General features: G+C 41.1%; 1 protein-coding gene across 9 annotated transcripts in view; it reads right to left on the bottom strand.

Moving 5' to 3' along the window:
* Positions 1-20,074, bottom strand: part of NR1H4 (nuclear receptor subfamily 1 group H member 4) — a 74,487-nt gene that overhangs the window by 35,675 nt on the left and 18,738 nt on the right. For 7 of the 9 annotated variants that reach the window (XM_080660638.1, XM_080660641.1, XM_080660639.1 and 4 more), the window contains one exon: positions 8,421-8,786. In XM_080660638.1, the coding sequence (XP_080516764.1) occupies positions 8,421-8,786 (366 nt within the window). Of the gene's footprint in view, positions 1-8,420; positions 8,787-16,306; positions 16,438-20,074 lie in introns of those variants that run through there. The other 2 variants (XM_080660637.1, XM_080660636.1) reach the window with 2 other exon arrangements.

Raw genomic sequence — 20,074 nt, 5'->3', positions numbered from 1 at the left:
GGTGTGGGGTAGGAAGGCAAGGTTGGCTCAGCCGTTAAGCTGCCTGGCAGGGGGCACTGGTTCTTTCACTCCCGTGTTGCCCTGTTCTGGGCACCTCCTCCCCATTCACTAAGCGAGGACAATTTTCATTTGTTTTCTCAAGAGAACATACACAAAGCACAAAGGAGCCTTAACCTTTGGCTTTCAGTCGCCAAAACCTAAGCTTCAAGATCCCAGACGCTAAACTTGCCCAAGTTGGGAGAGGCAGACAATCAAAGAGGAAAAGAGCCGAAACATGTTTGAGCATCTGAGAAGGCCCTGAGCGCTGTTCCTCTCACCCTCCGTGCCCAGCCTGAGTCCTGGGATGGGTGTGAGGAAAGATTATATAAACTCCACGTCATTCAGGAATCCTAGGGCAGAGGAGATCTGTGTCCTTTCCCGGGGAGCATCGGGAGGCCCTCGGGGGTCCCTGCACCCAGCAAGGCATAGAGGCAGGTGGAGTGGCTGCATGGGTTCTCTGGGCATCCAGGCATTCCTGCACACCCCTGGGGCAGCATCAGGAACCCACTCCAGGGAAGCAGGCAGGCCAGACAGGAAGGAGGGGTGTGCCCAGGACCCCAGGATGGAGCCTTAGAGAGCTTTCCCACGGGTGACTGAAGACCAGTTAGAACAGCCCCAACAGAAGCCAGACTGTGTTAACAGCACAGTGCGAGACTCTCCCCACCCAGCGCCCAGTCCCTCCACACAGCTACATAATCCTGGAATTTAGACAAAACCCCAGAAAAGTTATTTTTTTTTGGGGGGGGGGGAGGTGGGAATGGGGTTTAGAATAATCCTAAATGGAATGAAATGAAGTTTTCACCAGGGCTTGAAATTGAATTAAATCCAATTATACAAAAGGAGGTTACATTTCTTGTGCACAGGTCTTGAGTGCTGTGCTCTCTTACTACACAGCCTCCTGTTCGTTCTGACACTGGCCCTTGAGATCATTGGTCTAAAAGGGGTCAGCAAACCACTGCTAGGTCCACTGGCCAAATCCCTGTGTTTGTATGTGTGTTTTTAATTTTTTTTCTGCCTATTTTTTGTCAGCTAAGTAAAGCCACAGCCATGCCCCCCTTTTTTTTTGCATGGCTGTGTTTGCAGAGTTGCATAATTGCAAAAAAGACCACTATGGTGCAAAGCCCACAACATTTACGACCGGTCCCTCCAGAAAAAAATGGCCAACCCCTGGAGCAGACCATGGCTCTGGCTGGCTCCACATCATGTCCTTCTTTGCCCTCTGGTCCTTTGGCTGCCACCAGGGGGGCAAAGTCTCAAATCAAAATCAATTAAAAAGCTCTGCCTCCTTTCTCTGCTCTTAAAACTGTATCTATCTACAGATCCAACTTGTTCTTCCTGAATTCCCCTAAGCATTGGTCTCTTTTGACCACTTTTCGGTCCCCTTCCTTCTCTCCTGTGACCCTGCACTTCTCTTGTAGCCTCCCATCCCATCCCATTCCATTCCATTCCATTCCATCCCATCCCATCCCATCCCATCCCATCCCATCCCATCCCATCCCATGCCATCCCATCCCATCCCATGCCATCCCATTCCATTCCTTTCCTTTCATTTCCTATTCTATCTGTAGAAGGTAGACTTCTATTCTATTTCCTTTATGGGCATCTCCTCCCTTGCCTGCCTTTAGAGTCAGTGTTTCTTAGGTTTGTCCTCAGCACACTGGTCTTACACTATTCACCCTGCCACACCCCTGAGTTGTTCTCAGGAGGACCAGGTTTCACTACAGCCTTCACTTGTAAAGAGGTGAGCCAACCCAGGTTACTGACTTTAGAGACTCTTGTCCTTGGCTTGGGTAATACCAATACCTTCACTCCTAAGTGAGGCCTTGATTTTCTTCCTTTGGCCACTGAATTAGTCAATATTAGCCTTGACTAAATAGCATAAAGAGTAGAATGATCACTTAGTGGGCAAGCAATAAAACGTATCATAACCCAGTGGTCACTAATAGAGGCTCTGGAATTAGATCTATAAGCTGTAGATTTGAAGCTCCGCCCCTTATTAATTGAGAAGCCTTGAGTAAGCTGATTAACCTCTTGTGCCTCACTTTCTTCATTTATAAAATCGAGATAAGGTATTAGCGCTTTTACTCCTAAAGTATAGTAAATAGATCACATAAGCTATTAGCACCGGCCTCCAAATCTCAGCTTCTTTTTGAAACGATATGCTTATTCTTCACCTTTAAAGTAGACACAGTGATACCTACTTTCCACAGTTGCTGTAAGGACCTGAGAAAGTGTCTGTAGCACTGGCATGTCATTGGCACTGAAATTGGTAGGTTCATGTTTACAATGGGATTTTTCTTTGGAGTCAGATTTTCAGAATGCATGTTTTTTTCTATTTTTTTCCAAGCAGGAACTACGACTTGGTTAGACTTTGTGTGTTTCCAGTCAACATTTTTATCCATTGAATTTCCCTTGGGATGACTGGAGAGCAGCATCCCCACCTTTGAGAATTTCACAATGGCAATGCACAACCAAGCTGCTTGGCCAGATGAGTCAACTTGGGTGCCTTTTAGGTCTGATTTACGTCAGTAGTTCTCAAACTTTAGCAAGGAGGGCTTGCTAAGTCACAGAATTCCCTGAAATTCGGAGTCAGTAGGTTTGGGGCAGGGTCCTCAAATTTGCATTTCCCACACCTTCCTAAGTGATACTGAACTGATACTTCTGGACCAGGGACCACACTTTGAGCAGCACTGGTCCACACAGACAAGGTGGATAGGCTTTTGGAAATAAGTCAACTGACAATGGCTTGGGCATCAACCTTTATCAAGATAAGCAGAAAATAGTCACCCTGCCAGTATACTCGATGTTAATAGAATCTAAGACCATAACAACCATAACGATAGGCATTTATTGATTTGGGGCTATGTACCAGACTTTTTTTTAAAGTCCTTTGCACATAATAAATTTATTTTTATACTTTTATTTTCTGAATGTCTTTTAAAGTTCTTAATAGCATTCTCTGGATCATCCCTATGACCATCTTATACAGCCATTCAAACTAAATGCCCTCATTTTTGTTTGTGTCCATGATCTTACAAACAGCAAGAGGCATGATTTATTTGTCAAGATCTAGGAGAAAGTGGAAATATGCATGGGAGGTCCTCAGATTTAGGGGTAGCCAGATTGAGCCCTAGATGAATGAGTTTGGATGAATCAGTCGTTTGAACAAAAACTAGCAGCAGGGAAATGAAGCCTCACATGACCTGTGGCATAGGCATACCACACTCAAAAGAACCTGTGCTTTATTTTTATTTAAAAAATATATTTTTTATTGATTTCAGAGAGGAAGGGAAAGGGAGAGAAAGATAGAAACATCAATGATGAGAAAGAATCACTGATTGGCTGCCTCCTGCATGCCCCACACTGGGGATCCAGCCTGCAACCCAGGCATGTGCCCTGACTGGGAATCGAACCCAGGACCCCCTGGTTCATAGGTCAATGCTCAACCACTAAGCCACGCTGACTGGGCAGAATCTGGGCTTTAGTAACATTTTGAGCAACAAAACCACATAGTATAAACCATCTATTATTTTATTGATTTTATAGTTTTGTTTGTATTTAATTTTCTAAACTTCTTTTTGTTCTTTTGTTGTATAAAATCTTTTTGTATTAAAAAATAGCATGAGGAATTTAATAAAAAGCAATTTGAATCAATATGAGAAACAGCTCACTTCAAGAATGCAGCTAGGTGGCTGGGTTGGTTGGAGCATTGTCCTGTACATCAAAAAGGTTGGGAGTTCAATTCCCAGTCAAGGCACATACTTTGGTTATGGGTTTGATCCCTGTGTGGGGTGTGTACAGAAGGTAACCAATTGATGTCTCTCTCTCTCTCTCTCTCTCTCTCTCTCTCTCTCTCTCTCTCAAAATCAATAAAAGCATATCCTTAGGGAGAAACCAAGATGGCAGCATAGGTAAACACCTAAACTGCTGCCTCGCACAACAATTTCAAAATTACAACTAAAAGACAAAACAGACATCATCCAGAACCACAGGAAGGCTGGCTGAGTGGAAATTCTACAACTAGAAGGAAAGAGAAAAGCACACTGAGACTCAGAGGAGCTGCAGGAGGCAGAGGTACTGAGATGTGCGCGCAGAGAGGACTGGCAACTGAGTGCACGGCTGGCTTTCTCAAGCAGGAGGGAGACAAAAGCTCCTGACTGCGCTGAACTCCAGTTCCAGGCAAGACTCTGGGGACCCAGACTTATTTGGGGAAAAATTGGACTATCTGGCAGCGGGTGGAACTCAAGGGCAGCTTTCTCTCAGAGGTGCTTGCCGCAATTACCACGAGACACTGAGACACAGGGGCCTATTAGGGCAGGGCTGACGGGAAACCAATGCTGTCTGCTCCACCCTTAGACTCCGCCCCATCCAAGCTGAGCACAGAGGCTTCTGCAAGTCTTGTCTCATAAGGGTGTCTCCAGCACAGAAGTTCTCCCAGCATAGACACAGCTGATCCTCACAGCCAATTGGCCTGGAGGTCAATTCCTCCCAGTGATACCAACAACAATCAAGGCTTAACTACAACAAGACTGTGCACACAGCCCACAAAGGGGTGCACCAAGAGTGTCCACCTCAGGTAACTGGGGAGGTTAAGCCATTGGGCCCTATAGGACACCTAGCACACAAAGCCACTCTTATCAACTCAGGGAAGCAGCCAAAAGGCAGAGACAAAGAAACAGATCACAAATGAAAGAAATGGAGGAAAGCAAATGACTGGATATAGAGTTCAAAACCACGGTTATAAGATTTTCAAGAATTTCCTAGAAAAGGCCAATAAATTTAGCGAGACCCTCGAGGATATGAAAAAGGACCAACTAGAAATTAAGCATACACTAACTGAAATAAAAAATATTATATAGAGATCTAACAGCAGACTAGAGGATCACAAGAATCAAGTCAAATTTTGAATTACAAAGGAGCAAAAAACACTCAACTGGAAAAGCAAAAAGAAAAAAGAATCCAAAAATATGAAGATAGTGTAAGGAGCCTCTGGGACAACTTCAAGCGTACCAACATCAGAATTATGGGGGTGCCAGAAGAAGAGAGAAAGCAAGATACTGAAAACCTATCTGAAGAAATAATGACAGAAAACTTCCCCCACCTGGTGAAAGAAATACTTACAAGTCCAGGAAGCGCACAGAACCCCAAACAAAAGGAATCCAAAGAGGACCACACCAAGACACATCATCATTAAAATGCCAAGAGCAAAAGACAAAGAGAGAATATTAAAAGCAGCAAGAGAAAAACAGTTAGTTACCTATAAGGGAGCACCCATACGACTGTCAGCTGATTTCTCAACAGAAACTATGCAGGCCAGACGGGAGTGGCAAGAAATATTCCAAGTGATGAATAGCAAGAACCTACAACCAAGATTACTCTACCCAGCAAAGCTATCACTCAGAATTAAAGGTCAAATAAAGAGCTTCACAGATAAGAAAAAGCTAAAGGAGTTCAACACCACCAAACCAGTATTATATGAAATGCTGAAAGGTATTCTTTAAGAAGAGGAGGAAGAAGAAAAAGGTAAAGATAAAAATTATGAACAACAAATACATATCTATCAACAAGTGAATCTAAAAATGAAGTGAATAAAAAAATCTGATGAACAGAATAAACTGGTGAATATAATAGAATCAGGGGCATAGAAAGGGAGTGGACTGACAATTCTTGAGGGGAAAGGGGTGTGGGGGGTGCGGGAAGAGACTGGACAAAAATCGTACACCTATGGATGAGGACAGTGGGGGGTGGTGGTAAGGGCAGAGGGTGGGGTGGGAACCGGGTAGAGGGGAGCTATGGGGGAAAAAAGAGGAACAATTGTAATAATCTGAACAATAAAGATTAAATTAAATAAAAATAAAGAATTTAAAGAGAAAAAAAAAGCATATCCTTAGGCGAGGATATTTTTAAAAAGAATGTTTCTCTCCTTTATAAAAAAAGAAAAGTATTTCTTGAATTATGCCCAAATATGCCATCCTATATGCTTCATCCTTTGGTCCTCATTTTCCCTCTATAGTAACAGACCCAGCCACTTTTTGACTAGAGCTACTACAAAGCTCTTTTTCTTTTTTGTAGGTCAATTGATTTCTCAAACCTATGTGTACACTTTTTAAAATTATTTTTTAAATATGTTTTTATTGATTTCAGAGAGAGGAAAGGAAAAGGAGAGATAGCAGCATCAATGATGAGAGAGAATCATTGATCAGCTGCCCACTGCGGGCACCCTGCTGAGGATCAAGCCCACAACCTGAGCATGTGCCCTGACCAGGAATTAAACCGTGACCTCCTGGATCATAAGTGGTCGCTAAACTACTAAGCTACGCTGGTGGGGCTAGAATTTTTTTTTTTAATTCAGCTTTCCTACTTGTAATTTTGAAACTATTTTATTTTTCCTAACCAACTAGCTACTCCTTCCTACTTTACTCCAACTCTCTTTCTTTTTAATTTCAGTGCTTTTTTGAGATATAATGTACATATAACATTATTTAAGTTGTACATGTTGACTGATGCACTTACTTACTGCAGAATGATGCCCACCATCGCCTTAGCTAACACCTCCATCCAGGCACATCAATGCCTGTTCTTTTCTATGGTGAGAACATTTAAGATCTACTCTCTTAGCAATTTTCAACTATCTTTTTTTTAAAATATTTTATTGACTTTTTACAGAGAGGAAGGGAAAAGGGATAGAGAGTTAGAAACATCGATGAGAGAGAAACTGATCAGCTGCCTCCTGCACACTTCCTACTGGGAATGTGCCTGCAACCAAGGTACATGCCCTTGACCGGAATTGAACCTGGGACCTTTCAGTCCGCAGGCCGACGCTCTATCCACTGAGCCAAATCGGTTAGGGCAACTCTTTCTTTTAACTGTCACAAAATCAGATTTCCATCTCCAAAACTCTGCCCTCTCAAGAAAAAAATAGTCACCAAATATGGGGTTGAAGGATAATATTTACTCTTATCATTTGGAGGTTTGAAAGAATTAAGTAGTATAAAAGAGTCTGAAAATATTTTTACAAAGTAGAGTTATATATGCTAAGTACCAATGGTGATCATGGATTTTCATAGGTCATTCAAATAACATTCATTCCACACTTACTGTGTAGCAGGCACTGGGTTGGGTGCTATGGGAAATAATAGAGCTGAAGACATAATCTATACCTTCAAAGAATTTACAAGTTCTCTTTTCATCTATACAAACTTGACTCTCCACAAAAAGAATAAGGATATATTGAAGGCCATAAATGAGATGTTTTAAATTTTCTGTATAGATCTGTTTTAATTTTTAAATGTGAGGCATAAACACTACTTTATGTTTGAAAAACCTAATGATGCCCTAACTGGTTTGGCTCAGTGGATAGAGCGTCGGCCTGTGGACTGAAAGGTCCCAAGTTCGATTCCAGTCAAGGGCATGTACCTTGGTTACAGGCACATCCCCAGTTAGGAAGTGTGCAGGAGGCAGCTGATCGATGTTTCTCTCCCATCAATGTTTCTGACTCTCTATCCCTCTCCCTTCCTCTCTGTAAAAAATCAATAAAATATATTTTAAAAAGCACCCTAATGACAGCACAGTGCCTAATGTAGTTTTTTTACACAATCTGATCATTTGAACTTTCAAAGGTTTGAAATGTCCTTGAGCCACTTTTATGTGACTGTTTATTTTTATGGCAATCATTGGCATCTGAATTTGGCACACTATTCAATAGATTCTGCTCAAGGGCAGTTATTCAGCTTCCAATGTCGTAGAAGCTAGCAGAGTGCCCAACACATGCTAGGCATTCCATAAATATTTGTTGAATGAAGAAATACAAAGATAAACGGGTTAACCTACTTATGGGTTAACCTCTCTGTCCTTTCCTCTGAAATCTTACAAACTTACTACCTGTGTCCTTGTTGGGAGAGTAATCTCATAGGACTACACAATTGCGTCATTTTTATATTTCATGTGTCATTTTTTTATTCATTCTAAACGGATTGCAATTTCATTGATCCCACCTCCCACAGCATCTCACCGATATTTCCTGCTAAATGAAATCTTGGTTGAAATAAGCTATTCTTACTTCCTTCTTCCTTAATTCTTAAAGAGGTAAGTTCAAATTTCTCTTTAAAAGAAAACAGCAAAAACAAACAAAATCCACAGTCATACATTTCTTAACTATGTGTAAGGTTGTGAATAGGTAAAAGGTGACACATCGAAGCTACATATTTTAATAGGCTTTTCCTAGAGGTCTATGGCATGCCAACCCAGGTGAGGAGATAGGAAAAGGTAGGAGGAAAATGGAAAGTTATCTGGGAAAAGGGAACAATACGGTTTGAGGGACTTACACAACCAATATAGTAAAACCTTAATGAGGAGAACACGGCCAACCAAAAGATGCTTACCTTTGCACCCTTCACAGGTCAGCGCATTATAATGGTATCCGGATGCTCTGTCTCCACAAACAACACATAGCTCATCTCCTTTTATTCTCCCTGCTGACGTGCCCATTCGAGCCTTCTTTGTCACAGGAATCTCTGCTACCTCAGTCTCTCCCTGGTAGAGGGTCTCAGTGGGCAATGGCTTGAGTTCATATATTCCAGGAGAGTACCACTCTTCAGGCTGCTGAGGGTAGAAACCCAGGCTGGAATAATAGGAGGAGGAGGAAATCTGTGGTTGAACTTGAGGAAACTGAACGTTGTTGTATTGTGAGTATGATTCCACTTCTAGATTCTGCCCCAGAGGACCTGTTGTTGGCTCTGTTAGTACACCTGAGCAAAAGTGACAATAAAACTGGAATTAACATTATCACTCTATAAATTAGCGAGGCAGTTAAGCATACAGCATGTTTAGGAGTGTGGGCTCTAAGGAAAAACTGAAATATTTATCTACATAAAAATGAACCTCTTTTTTTTACATAAAAAAACACCCTACCTAGAGAATTAAAGGACTAAATTACAAATTTAGCTCAGAAAATATTTACAGCATACAAATAACGTGTAAAGAGCTCATACAAACCAGTAATACTCAACGTGGAACAAAAAAGAATTTTTTTTTAAAAAAAAAGCATTCAACATGCAAAACATTTAACATTCCATGGACAAATGATAGAAGACATAAGTGGCCAGTTTTTAGAAATAAAAACACAAGCGTGTTATAAAGACGTAAAAATGTGCTCCTCCTTGCCAATAATTAAATTTAAATAGAAACTGCAATCAGTGTTCATCCTTAAATATTCAAGGATTTTAAAAGTTTGATAATACTCTTGAGAAAGCAAATTCTTGGAGGACAATCTGTCCATATCTTTCAGCATTTAAAACTCAAATACTCTTTTGGCACAACAATCGCCTGCTAGAAAATTCATCTTAAAGTTATGATTTAATCTGAATGATGAAATGTTTGTGTGAAGTGTTCATTTGCAGCAGCGTTTCCAAGCATCATAAATTTAAAATGATTTAAATATTCATCAGTAGGAGTCTGAATAAATAAATTATATTATGTCCCTACACTGAAATACTTTGTAGATGTGAAACAATCATTTAGATCTGTATGGGCAGATGTGGAAAAGTTTCTATAATATGGTGCTTTATGAAAAAAATTAAGCTATAGAATACTGTGTATATTTATATGGGTATTAAAAAACAGTGTGTATGTGAGGCTTTTTTTTTTTCACAGTGCAAAAGGAACCAGATGATGGTGACTGTGAGAAGTGAGATTGCTGGGTTGTTTTCTGAGGTGGGACATTACACAATCTTTTTACTATTTGTAATTTTTCCATATATCTGTGTTACTTTAATTATAAAACAAAGGAGAAGCTTAAAAAAAGAATGAAGTACCTGAAATTAGTTTACCAGGGTTCAAATCCTAGCTCTGTTTTATTACTTACTATCTGTGTATGCTGACAGTTTACTTAACATCTTTAAGTCTTGGTTTTGTCTTTATAAGACAGAGTAAAACACCTACCTCACTCGGTTGATATAAGGATTAAACAAGGTAATGCATGCAAAAGGCAAGCACGTTGCAAATGTGTGCACACATAAAGTGCTAGATAAATTATAGCTGCCATCAAAATAGTAATAATAATTATTCCTACTGCCATTATGAAATGAGCCCCTTATCTATAAAACCTCTAGGTAATAGAAAACTATCAGGCTGTGAAAATGCTTCTATTTTCTAAAAACATAAACTATGGCTCTTTAGAATATAGCAGTGTTTAAATTACACAAAACATTTTTTAAAATGTTATGGACATAAATAAGATATAGGCGAGTATACAAATAGGTCTGATTCTTCAAAGCAGTCAGGCAACCCTAGACCAAAATTCCTACTCCACCGCTGTGAACAGTGAGACTTTGAGCAAATTAAACTATTGATAACCTCCATTTTTACAGCAATAGGCTTGGGATGAAAATACCTATACCAAGGGTTGCTGAAGATTGAGATAATACAGATCCACAGTTCCTCATCTGAAACCCTTGGAGCCACCTGTATCTTCAAATTCAGAGTTGTTGGGACACAATGAAGTCCCAACACAAATCTCTACATCTAAAATATAGAATGCAGTGCTAGTTCTCCCAGCACGGTCTGGGAAAGAACCCAGAATCAGACAGCAATATTTCCCACAATGCAATGTATATATGCTCACACTAAGAGAATAAATAAAGGTCATAAATACCCTCAGTGCATTCAGGTCAGGTTTTGCCACAAAAGAAGTTTGTGTCTCACTTTGGGGGGAAAAAGCCTTATTTTTTAGAATGTTTGGAATTTGGAATTGTCAGTCAGGGTTGTGGAACTCTGCATCTATGCATGAAGAATGCTCTTCACAATGCTCAAAAGATGGTTGCTACTACTGTGATTGTTACTATTACTGTTAGAAAACTTTATCAGAGAGTTCTTCCTAGTGCCAGGGAGCTTGTATATCCTCACTTCCTTCTCACAAAATCCTCTGAGGAATGTAACATTATTACCCCACTTGCAAACGATTAGCCTGTGGTGTAGAGAATTTAGGCAACTTTACTCCTACCCACCTAAGGAGCTGAGCTTTGAACTTTGGGACTCAGACCTCAAAGCCCATGTGCTGAACTATTTCTCTTTAGGAAAATTTCAGATGGGTGATGCTTTAGAGCAGGGGTGGGGAACATCCGGCCTGCAGGCTGTATAAGGCCCGCAAATCATTTGGTCTGGCCCTGCCAAGGCAAAAGGGGTCAGTTAATTAAATGTTCAACCAAATATAGCAGGCTAGTTTTTAAGGTGATAATTTGTTACAAATATTCAAATGGCCCTTGGCAGAAAAAGGTTCCTCACCCCTGCTTTTTAGAACATGATTGAAAGCCTTTCTCTTCCTCTCTCTGCTCTTGAGTTCTTTAGTCCTCCAATGCTTCTGCCGGCAGATAACCGACAACTAGGCCTGCAGGGCTCAGTGTGACCCTCCCATTTCTTTCCCAGCCAATCCTTGAAGGTTCCTTGCTGGTGCCAGACTCAGGGACTTGACCATGTGCTGCGTTTGGAGCCTGGCACTTCCCTCAATACAGTCACCCCCTCTGAGAACTTCCTCTCACCAATATCCACTTATCGCTAAACTTCCCTTTAAGTATAGTTTCTCTTTTAGAAGTTTTCCCTGACTCTACTGTTGGTCCCTGGGAGTCCTGGCTCTGAATCTAGTTATATGATACTTACCTTCCCTGCCTGGGCCAATGTTTGCTCATCTGTAAAGAGAAGACTCCATGCTGGATAATCTAATAGTTCTCTATATCTAAAATATCTACAAGTATATGACTAACAGTCTATGGACATTAGAATTCAGGGCTTTTTGACAATGGCAAAGTGGAGTATATGTATAGTTAGCGCTTGTTGAAAAGAATGCTGCCTACATTGACCCAGGGAAGGATTGACAGAGCACAGCGTATACAATATTGGTGCAAATATCAATTTCCTCTCTTTTATGCTCAGCTCAACCATATAAAACCAGCATTGAGCCCCCACTGGTTTGGCTCGGTGGATAGAGTGTCGGCCTGTGGACTCAAGGGTCCCAGGTTCGATTCCGGTCAAGGGCATGTACCTTGGTTGCGGGCACAGCCCCAGTAGGGGGTGTGCAGGAGGCAGCTGATCGATGTTTCTCCCTCATCGATGTTTCTAACTCTCTTTCCCTCTCCTTCCTCTCTGTAAAAAATCAATAAAATATTTTTAAAAATAAAAAATAAATGAAACCAGCTTTGAGTCAGAATATCTAACAGATAAAAAGATTTGTCTAATGACAACAAAATGGAATAATACAAAAATATGGAATTAGAACAGAAAAAGAAAAGATATGAATAACATCCTGATCTATTTAATAATTAAGTGTGACTAAAATTTCTGGAGTGAATAGGCTAGAAAAGAACTTAACATTAAAAACAGTTTCACTTGCACTCATATCTAGATTTTATCCTCCAAACCATCTTACCCCTAATCAACTCTACATCCCCACCCCAAGCCCCAGTTTCTCTCCACCTACACTTCCAGGACGATTAAGCAACTTGCCTGAGGTCAAACAATCAATTAAGGACAGAATCTGGATTCTGCAGAGTCCAAGGAAATATGTAAGTTTTTCTCCTCACATGACAATTCCACATCTCTGAGCATTATTCCAACAAAACAAATCTTTTAATAATCAAGAGACACAAAGAAGTCCCAACACAAATCACATCATCGTAACAATATATCAATCTCTGGAATCATCTCAATTAAAATGGAAAGCTTTCACAAAGACATCAATTCTATTACATGAAAACAACAAAACAGGCAAGAATATGAGATCAGTGCACAATATTCATAAATAATGCCTCTATTCCCAAAGCACACCTACTTCTAGTATTTCACAGTGTCTCCACCAAATCTCTACAGAGTAGACAATAAGTATACAGACAACTTACAATTTTAAAACACCCACCAAAGCCAACATATTTCAAAATGGGGCACTAAAACGACTTCTCCTGTGAGACCTTGAGCTGCTGTGAGACCTTGAGGTACTGCCTAACGTTTTTGTCTCAATTTCTTCTGTAAAATGGAGCTATTAACACCCAGCCTTGCAATCTCCTAAGGTAGTTCTGAGTATAAAATCACAGCCACTGGGAAAAGTTTTGACAAGATGAGTGCCATAAAAAGATATGTCTGTTTCCTAAGGAACCTAGCAAAATCCCAACTCTAATGACAGCTTATTAATAATTGTTCATACTTATCAGTTTGTTTTGATGACATAAATTATAGGATATTTTTTCACTTATGTATGTATATTGAACACTTACTATTTGCTAAACACTGGGCTAGGATCTGAGGATAAAACAATGAGTAAGACAGATAGACAACAGAAAAGGCCACAGCAAACCTTGAGTGTGTGTGTGTGTGTGTGTGTGTGTGTGTGTGTGTGTGCATGCTGTGAGGGGAAAGTCAAAGACTGGGATAAAACCAAGTAAACAAACAACTAATAGAGTATAAGACACGAGGGAGCAGAGCCAGTAAGTCAAGTTTAGAGCGTGCTTCCTAAAAAGGAAATTTTATTTCTACTTTAATATAATTTAAAGGGAAACACTTTAATTTAAATATATAATTTAGAGTTTGTGTTTTCTTGGAGTCAGTTTATCAAGGAATTGGAAAATTTGAATTCCTTATTACAGGAATTCTACATGAATGAGAACATGAGAGTTGAGGGAAGAGTTTTTCAATGGGAACACATGAATGGATTCAGAGGAGTCCGAGACATCCTGCAAAGGAAAGCAAATTTCTCCTGGGTAGAGAAACTGTAGCATTTAATAGTTTTTCTGGAGAAGCACCATCTAAGGGAACCTTAAGATGCTGAAAGTGTGCTATACCTATCAGCACATTAACCACGCACCATATGGAATACTGAGCAGTTGAGACATGGCTAGTGATCATGAAGAAATGAATTTTTCATTTAATTTTAAATAATTAAAATGTTAACGAAATGGCTAGATGGCTATTTAATGATATATAGTGCAGCTTCAAGGAGTCTGTGGCCACAGCACTGTGTGCCCACACTGGAGAATCAGGTCCTGTAATAACAATGGCACTTCCCATGATCGCACAACCTCATAGAGGTCCAGGTTTTATCCAGTTTTTCATTTCTGGCACAATGCCAACCACAGTAAAAATATCATGAATGTTTATTAGAATGTCTCATGAATGGGAAAGTTGCCTTCGCTCCTTCATTTATTTCCTAATTCATGGATACTCAATTGTACGGACCAGCTTCATTTGTGGAGTTGTTTGCTTTTCCTGATGTCAGGCCCATGTGATGTTGGTGCCTCTCCTTGGCTGGTCAGCTGACACCTCCTCCTTGAAGTCTGCCTGGGTTCCCCTAGGTAGAGCTAACCTCTTATACCTTCTATACATACTTCTACTATGGCAGGTTTCAATCATTTTTGTTCATTTACAGGCTTATTTTCCACGCTAAACTTGAGGTGGAATGACGTACTGGTTGCCAGGGTCCTACTTCATGCCCAACTCTCAATTCCACTCAACCACAATTTGCTAGATTTGACACAGCATTAACGTTCAATACATTTTTGTTACTGTTGTGGTTACTCTGTGAACTCTTTGGAGAATTATATTATTATATTATATTATATTATATTATATTATATTATATTATACTAGAGGCCCGGTGCAAGAAATTCGTCCTGCACCCTCTCCAATCTAGGACCCCTTGAGGGATGTCCGACTGCCCGTTTAGGCCCGATCTTACTGAGATCAGGCCTAAATGGGCAGTTGGACATCCCTCTCACAATCCAGGACTGCTGGCTCCCAACTGCTCATCTGCCTGCCTTCCTGATTGCCCCTAACCACTTCTGCCTGCCAGCCTGATCACCCCCTAACCACTCCCCTGCCAGCCTGATTGATGCCTAACTGCTCCCCTGCCAGCCCGATTGCCCCTAACTGCCCTCCCCTACAGGCCTGGTCACCCCTAACTGCCCTCCCCTGCAGGCCTGGTTACCCCCAACTGCCCTCCCCTGCAGGCCTGGGTCCCCCCCAACTGCCCTTCCCTGAAGGCCCGGTCAACTTCCCTCCTCTGCCAGCCTGGTCCCTCCCACCTGCCCTCCCCTGCTGGCCATCTTGTGGCGGCCATCTTGTGTCCACATGGGGGCAGCCATCTTTGACCACATGGGGGCAGCCATCTTGTGTGTTGGAGTGATGGTCAATTTGCATATTACTCTTTTATTAGATAGGATTATATCCCCCCCTTTTTTTTATCCCTGGCACCTTACACAAAGCCTGACACAGTACAAATGTTTAATCAATGTTAAATAGAAATAATAGAGAATTTTCCTCCCATAGCCTTTCAAGTAATTTCCATTTCTAAATACAGTATCAGTCCCTTCTAAACATCGCATTGAAGCGAACTGGAATGCTGCCAAGTCCGTGGGCACAATATGTTCACAACTTGTAATTGTAAAAAAGATTAGAGTTTCTCTTTTAGCTGAAAATTTAAAAGTCAAGACGCTGCTTTGAGAAGAATATTTAAACAAGCAAAATATACTGTCTTCATTCTAATCTATGTTTTAATTATGATCCATGTTTCACTTCTGATAAAACAAATAGCTTAGGCCTAAAGCTGAACTCTTTACTCACCTGGTTGTCCATAGACTACCAGGAGGAATATGCTTTGGAAAATAAGTGCTTCTCACCACAACCCACAGTTTGAAATATATCTTATATCTTGACTCCTGTACACACTAACACATCTATATCAGTAACTGAAACAAAATTTCTATGAAGCAACACTTATCTTTACTTCTTGAGGTGCATGCTGACATTTCTATTCCATGCTATTCTTATTCTACTCCACTCCACTCTACTCCACTCCACTCCACTCTACTCCACTCCACTCCACTCTACTCCACTCCACTCCATTCTACTCTAGTTTTTAATGCTGATCAAAAGCCATGAAATAGATTTCATGACCCGCTGCATTAAATAATACATTTTACAGATTTCAAGTGCCCACAGGCATCAACGTTAGAACTGCCTACTGTTTCACTTAAAACAATGGTGCTAATTTTCCATCATCCAATGAAGAATTTTAGGGAATACGCATTTAGATTTCCTCTCAAAGAAATACTCACCCACCTAGAATCCTATAAAAATCGCCCCAACCCAACTTTTCATCTCAGACTTCTGGTTCTGACTGAGCCATCTTTGATAGAGACCTGCTACTGTCATCTCAAACAAAAGTGCCCCACACTTCTCAGCCCAGTTCCTGAAGCTCGACCAAGAACACCTGTGAGCAGGGTCCTACCTTTTCCAGGCTTCATGCTCATCATTTCCATGACAGATCCCGATGATATGCAGCTCTGGCAAGGACTAATTTGAACTGGATTTTCTAACTCCTGAAACTGCATTACCATTCTTACTTTATTCCCAGCAACTGAAAATGAGACTAGGTAAGAAGTGACAGAGGCCAGAGGTTGGGTGGCTTACTGATTAACTTCATTACTGAGCAGAATATTTGTAAATGTTTATGAGAAAAGTCCTCGATGCCAGATTGCCTAGTAAGCTAGAAACCAGTCTCTTAGATAAACATTTTGGGGAGCACTTTCCACTTTAAAAAATTTTAGAAGGTAGATTTCTGTTCAGTTGCTGTAAAAGTGGATTCAGAAGGTCAAGTGTCATGCTCCAGGTCTTCAAAGTTGTTCCTTTCAAAAGGCTACAGAATGGTATGGCATAGTAATGCTTAACACTGTGTAACCAATTGATCTGGGTTTAGATCCACTGTTACGGTGGAATTATGTCCTCCCCACCCAAACCAAAAAAAAATGATATGTTGAAGTTCTAACTCCAGTATCCTAGCAGGTGGCATTATTTAGAGACAGGATCTTTATAGAGGTAATCAACTATGAGGTCAATAGATTGGTTTCATACATCAACAGATGGTAAAACATAGATAATTCCTGCCCTACTTCCCTCATCGACCTGTTGTGAAGATAAAAGTGACATAATAAATATGAAAGCAGTTTTAAAAGGCAAACGTGATCTGTGTAAACCTAATAATCATTGCTAAGATGTCTCTGCAGCCTGGAGAAGCTTAGGGTGGTTTCACATGCATTACCTCATCTGGTCCTTACTTGCACCTTTGAGAAAGGTGTTGTTTATATTACCTACTCTCTTCTACCCTATTTTACGGACTCAGAAAAGCAACTCAGTGAAGTCCAGTGGTCTGTCTACAGCCACCCAGTTATTAAGGGATAAAACTAAAACTTAATCAAGGTCTTCTGACTCAAGACCCTGTAGTTAAACAAGTAAAGCACACTTGCCCTAACTGCAGAGAAAGAAGAAAGGTATGATGGTCCATGGGCGTATTTCAGTTTGGATTGTGCAATCAAGGGTTACCATTTGCAAAACTGTTCTTCATCCTCGGTTTACTTCTACCTCATTCTGTCTTCACAACCCAAGAACTATCTTGCCTTGAAAGGATCTTAGGTGAAAGAGCTGCCCAAAGGTTGTGAACCAGGACAAACTACCTCTGAATTTTCTATTTCAGGAATTCTATACTGAGTTTTCCACTGGCCAAAAACTGTCCGTTGCCTCAGCTACTTCTATACTAAACAACAAGAGAGAGCAGGATAATTTAGCTGATCTAAGAAGCCCTCATTGCTGAGTGAAATCCACACAAGATATTCTCATAAGAAGACTGATTGGATCGCTTTTCTTCTCTCAATGATAACCAACTGCTTCATGTTATTTTTATAAAAATACATTTTCCTCTGCAGTTCCATGCTCCCTGAAAGGGTACATGCTAGCCATATATGGCTACCTAAACTAATTTAAATTAAAGACATTAGAGTCAATTCCTCAGTTATACTAGTCACATTTTTAGTGTCCAATAGCCACATGTGAATAGTGGGTACTGCATTGAAAAAAGTGCATCTAGGACATTTTCATCATCACAGAAACTTCTATCAGACAGCGCTGCGGCAGCAATGTGAAGCTACACCAATCATGGCAAGTGAGGGCATCAGCAATCCTATATAATAAAAGGCTAATATGCAAATAGACCAAATGGTGGAACAACTGAACAATTGGTCACTATGACATGCACTGACCACCAGGTGGCATGTGCGGAACATGGCGGGTGTTGGCCACAGCAGAATGGTGGAGCAGGTGAGCAGGGGCGCCAGACCAAGGCACTGGTCGCTGTCATTGGGGTGAGCCTCTGATGTTTACTGAAAACTCTTTGCTCCCGTGCTCCGTGGTCCCTCCCAGTGCTCACACCCGCTGCCAGCACTGGAGCTGCCACTCGTACCCACTGCCAGTACCAGCCCCACTCACACCCACAGCCAGTGCCAGAGCTACTGCTCGCACCTGCTGCCGGTGCCCAGTGCCAGTCCAGATCACTGGGCGTCATCAGCAGGTGTGAGCAGCGGCTGCCAGCCCTGATCGCCCCTGAGGGCTTCTTCACCTCCCCTTGCTCCTGAGGGGCGATCAGGGCAGCAACCGCCACTCGTACCTGCTGCTGGTGCTGACCCCAATCGCTCCACATTGTCAGCGCGTGCGAGCGGCAACAGTGGGAGCAGGGCTGCCAGCAGACAGAGGATCGGGGGCCAAGGCAGGAGGGGCCGGGCGGGGTCACAGAGGATGGGCCAAGACCCTCCCCTTTGCCTACTGCAGCCTCGCAGCCCACAGTTCCTTTCAAGGTGCACAAATTCATGCACTGGGCCCCTAGTGAAGCTATAAAAAAAAGCAGGGGGGTGGGGGGAACTCCCAGAATAAATGTCAGCAATGCTTTTCTAAGAACTATCCTTAACACAGACTTGGCCAACAGGCTTGGAGTGATACAATCATACTGGAAGGACTTTCTCCACTGAGGTGATCAGGCGTATTCTCTGAGCCTGGATCCTTAATCATTCAATTCTGATTTCTTGTCCTGATTATATTTTGGTTGCCCACTTACTATCTATGGAACCTTAAGCAGATTATTTAGCACCTTTAGATATCCATTTTCTCACTAGTAAAAGGGGAATAGTAATGGTATCCACTCTACATGAGTGTTGTGAGAATTAATATTAATGGCAAATAGTTCTATAGAGTACTTAAGATGGGTCAGGCATTCTTTTGAGAACTTTAATAAGTTATGTAAGTATCTTGCACAAAGTTAAGGAATTTGCCTAAAACCACATACTAGTAAGCAGCAGAGATGGGATTGAATGTTGAAAGTCTATCTGCTAAGAAATCTGAAATCATTGTTATCACTATCACAATTCTTGCTATCATTGTAAAATGTATAAATTTGATATTTGATTTTATAGTCAACCTTTCTCAGCTTGCTTATTCTGAGTGCCCCTGAGATATATTTCTTAGTCTGCAAGGTTGAGAGCCAGGCCATGGACAATCGTGGATTCACCCACCAGCTGGCCAACTCGTCTATCATTCTTCGTCTCATTGCATGCCTTTTACAAGCTATGCCTGCCCTCTCTAAAAAAGACAGTAATATATTTTATAATAAGGAAAGGTCCTTTAGATACTTCTTTCTTTCACCCATTTCTTAACTTCACTAACAAAGAATACCAGATCTGAGATTCCCGGGAGAGCAAAAACCAAAGCCATGGTGAGTTAATAAAAATCATAGAGACTGCTTAAATCTGTGGAAGAGATGTGGATAAGAAATATTTAAATTATGCTCAAACAAAACTCCATTTTGCAAGGTATCTTTCCATCTTCTGAACACTTTCAGCTTTGATTCACCCATCAGCTCAGGACTGCATTCACTTGAGTTAAACTAAGTGAGATGAAAAAAAAAAAAAATGCCTGCACTCAAATGTCAGAACATTCCACAACACTGCATCTCAAGATCTTTAATTGTATTTTAAAACATCTGGCTGCTTCTGTAACACCGGAAAGATGCTTTTCATTTAAGCAAAAGAGAGGCAAAAACCATATTCCAATAACAATAAAGCTACCCAGAGAAAACAGGCATAAAGAGCTGACAGAAGCATAAAGTGATGAAAAATAGCTAAGGGAAATGGATTCTGAGTGAGCAGGATTATATGCGGTATGCTTCCTGCCACTT

This window comes from Plecotus auritus (genome assembly GCF_963455305.1).
Source record: "Plecotus auritus genome assembly, chromosome: 3".
In the NCBI taxonomy this organism is placed as follows: domain Eukaryota; kingdom Metazoa; phylum Chordata; class Mammalia; order Chiroptera; family Vespertilionidae; genus Plecotus; species Plecotus auritus.
Note: the sequence above shows the minus strand (reverse complement) of the source record. Positions and strands in the feature narration are given on the sequence as shown.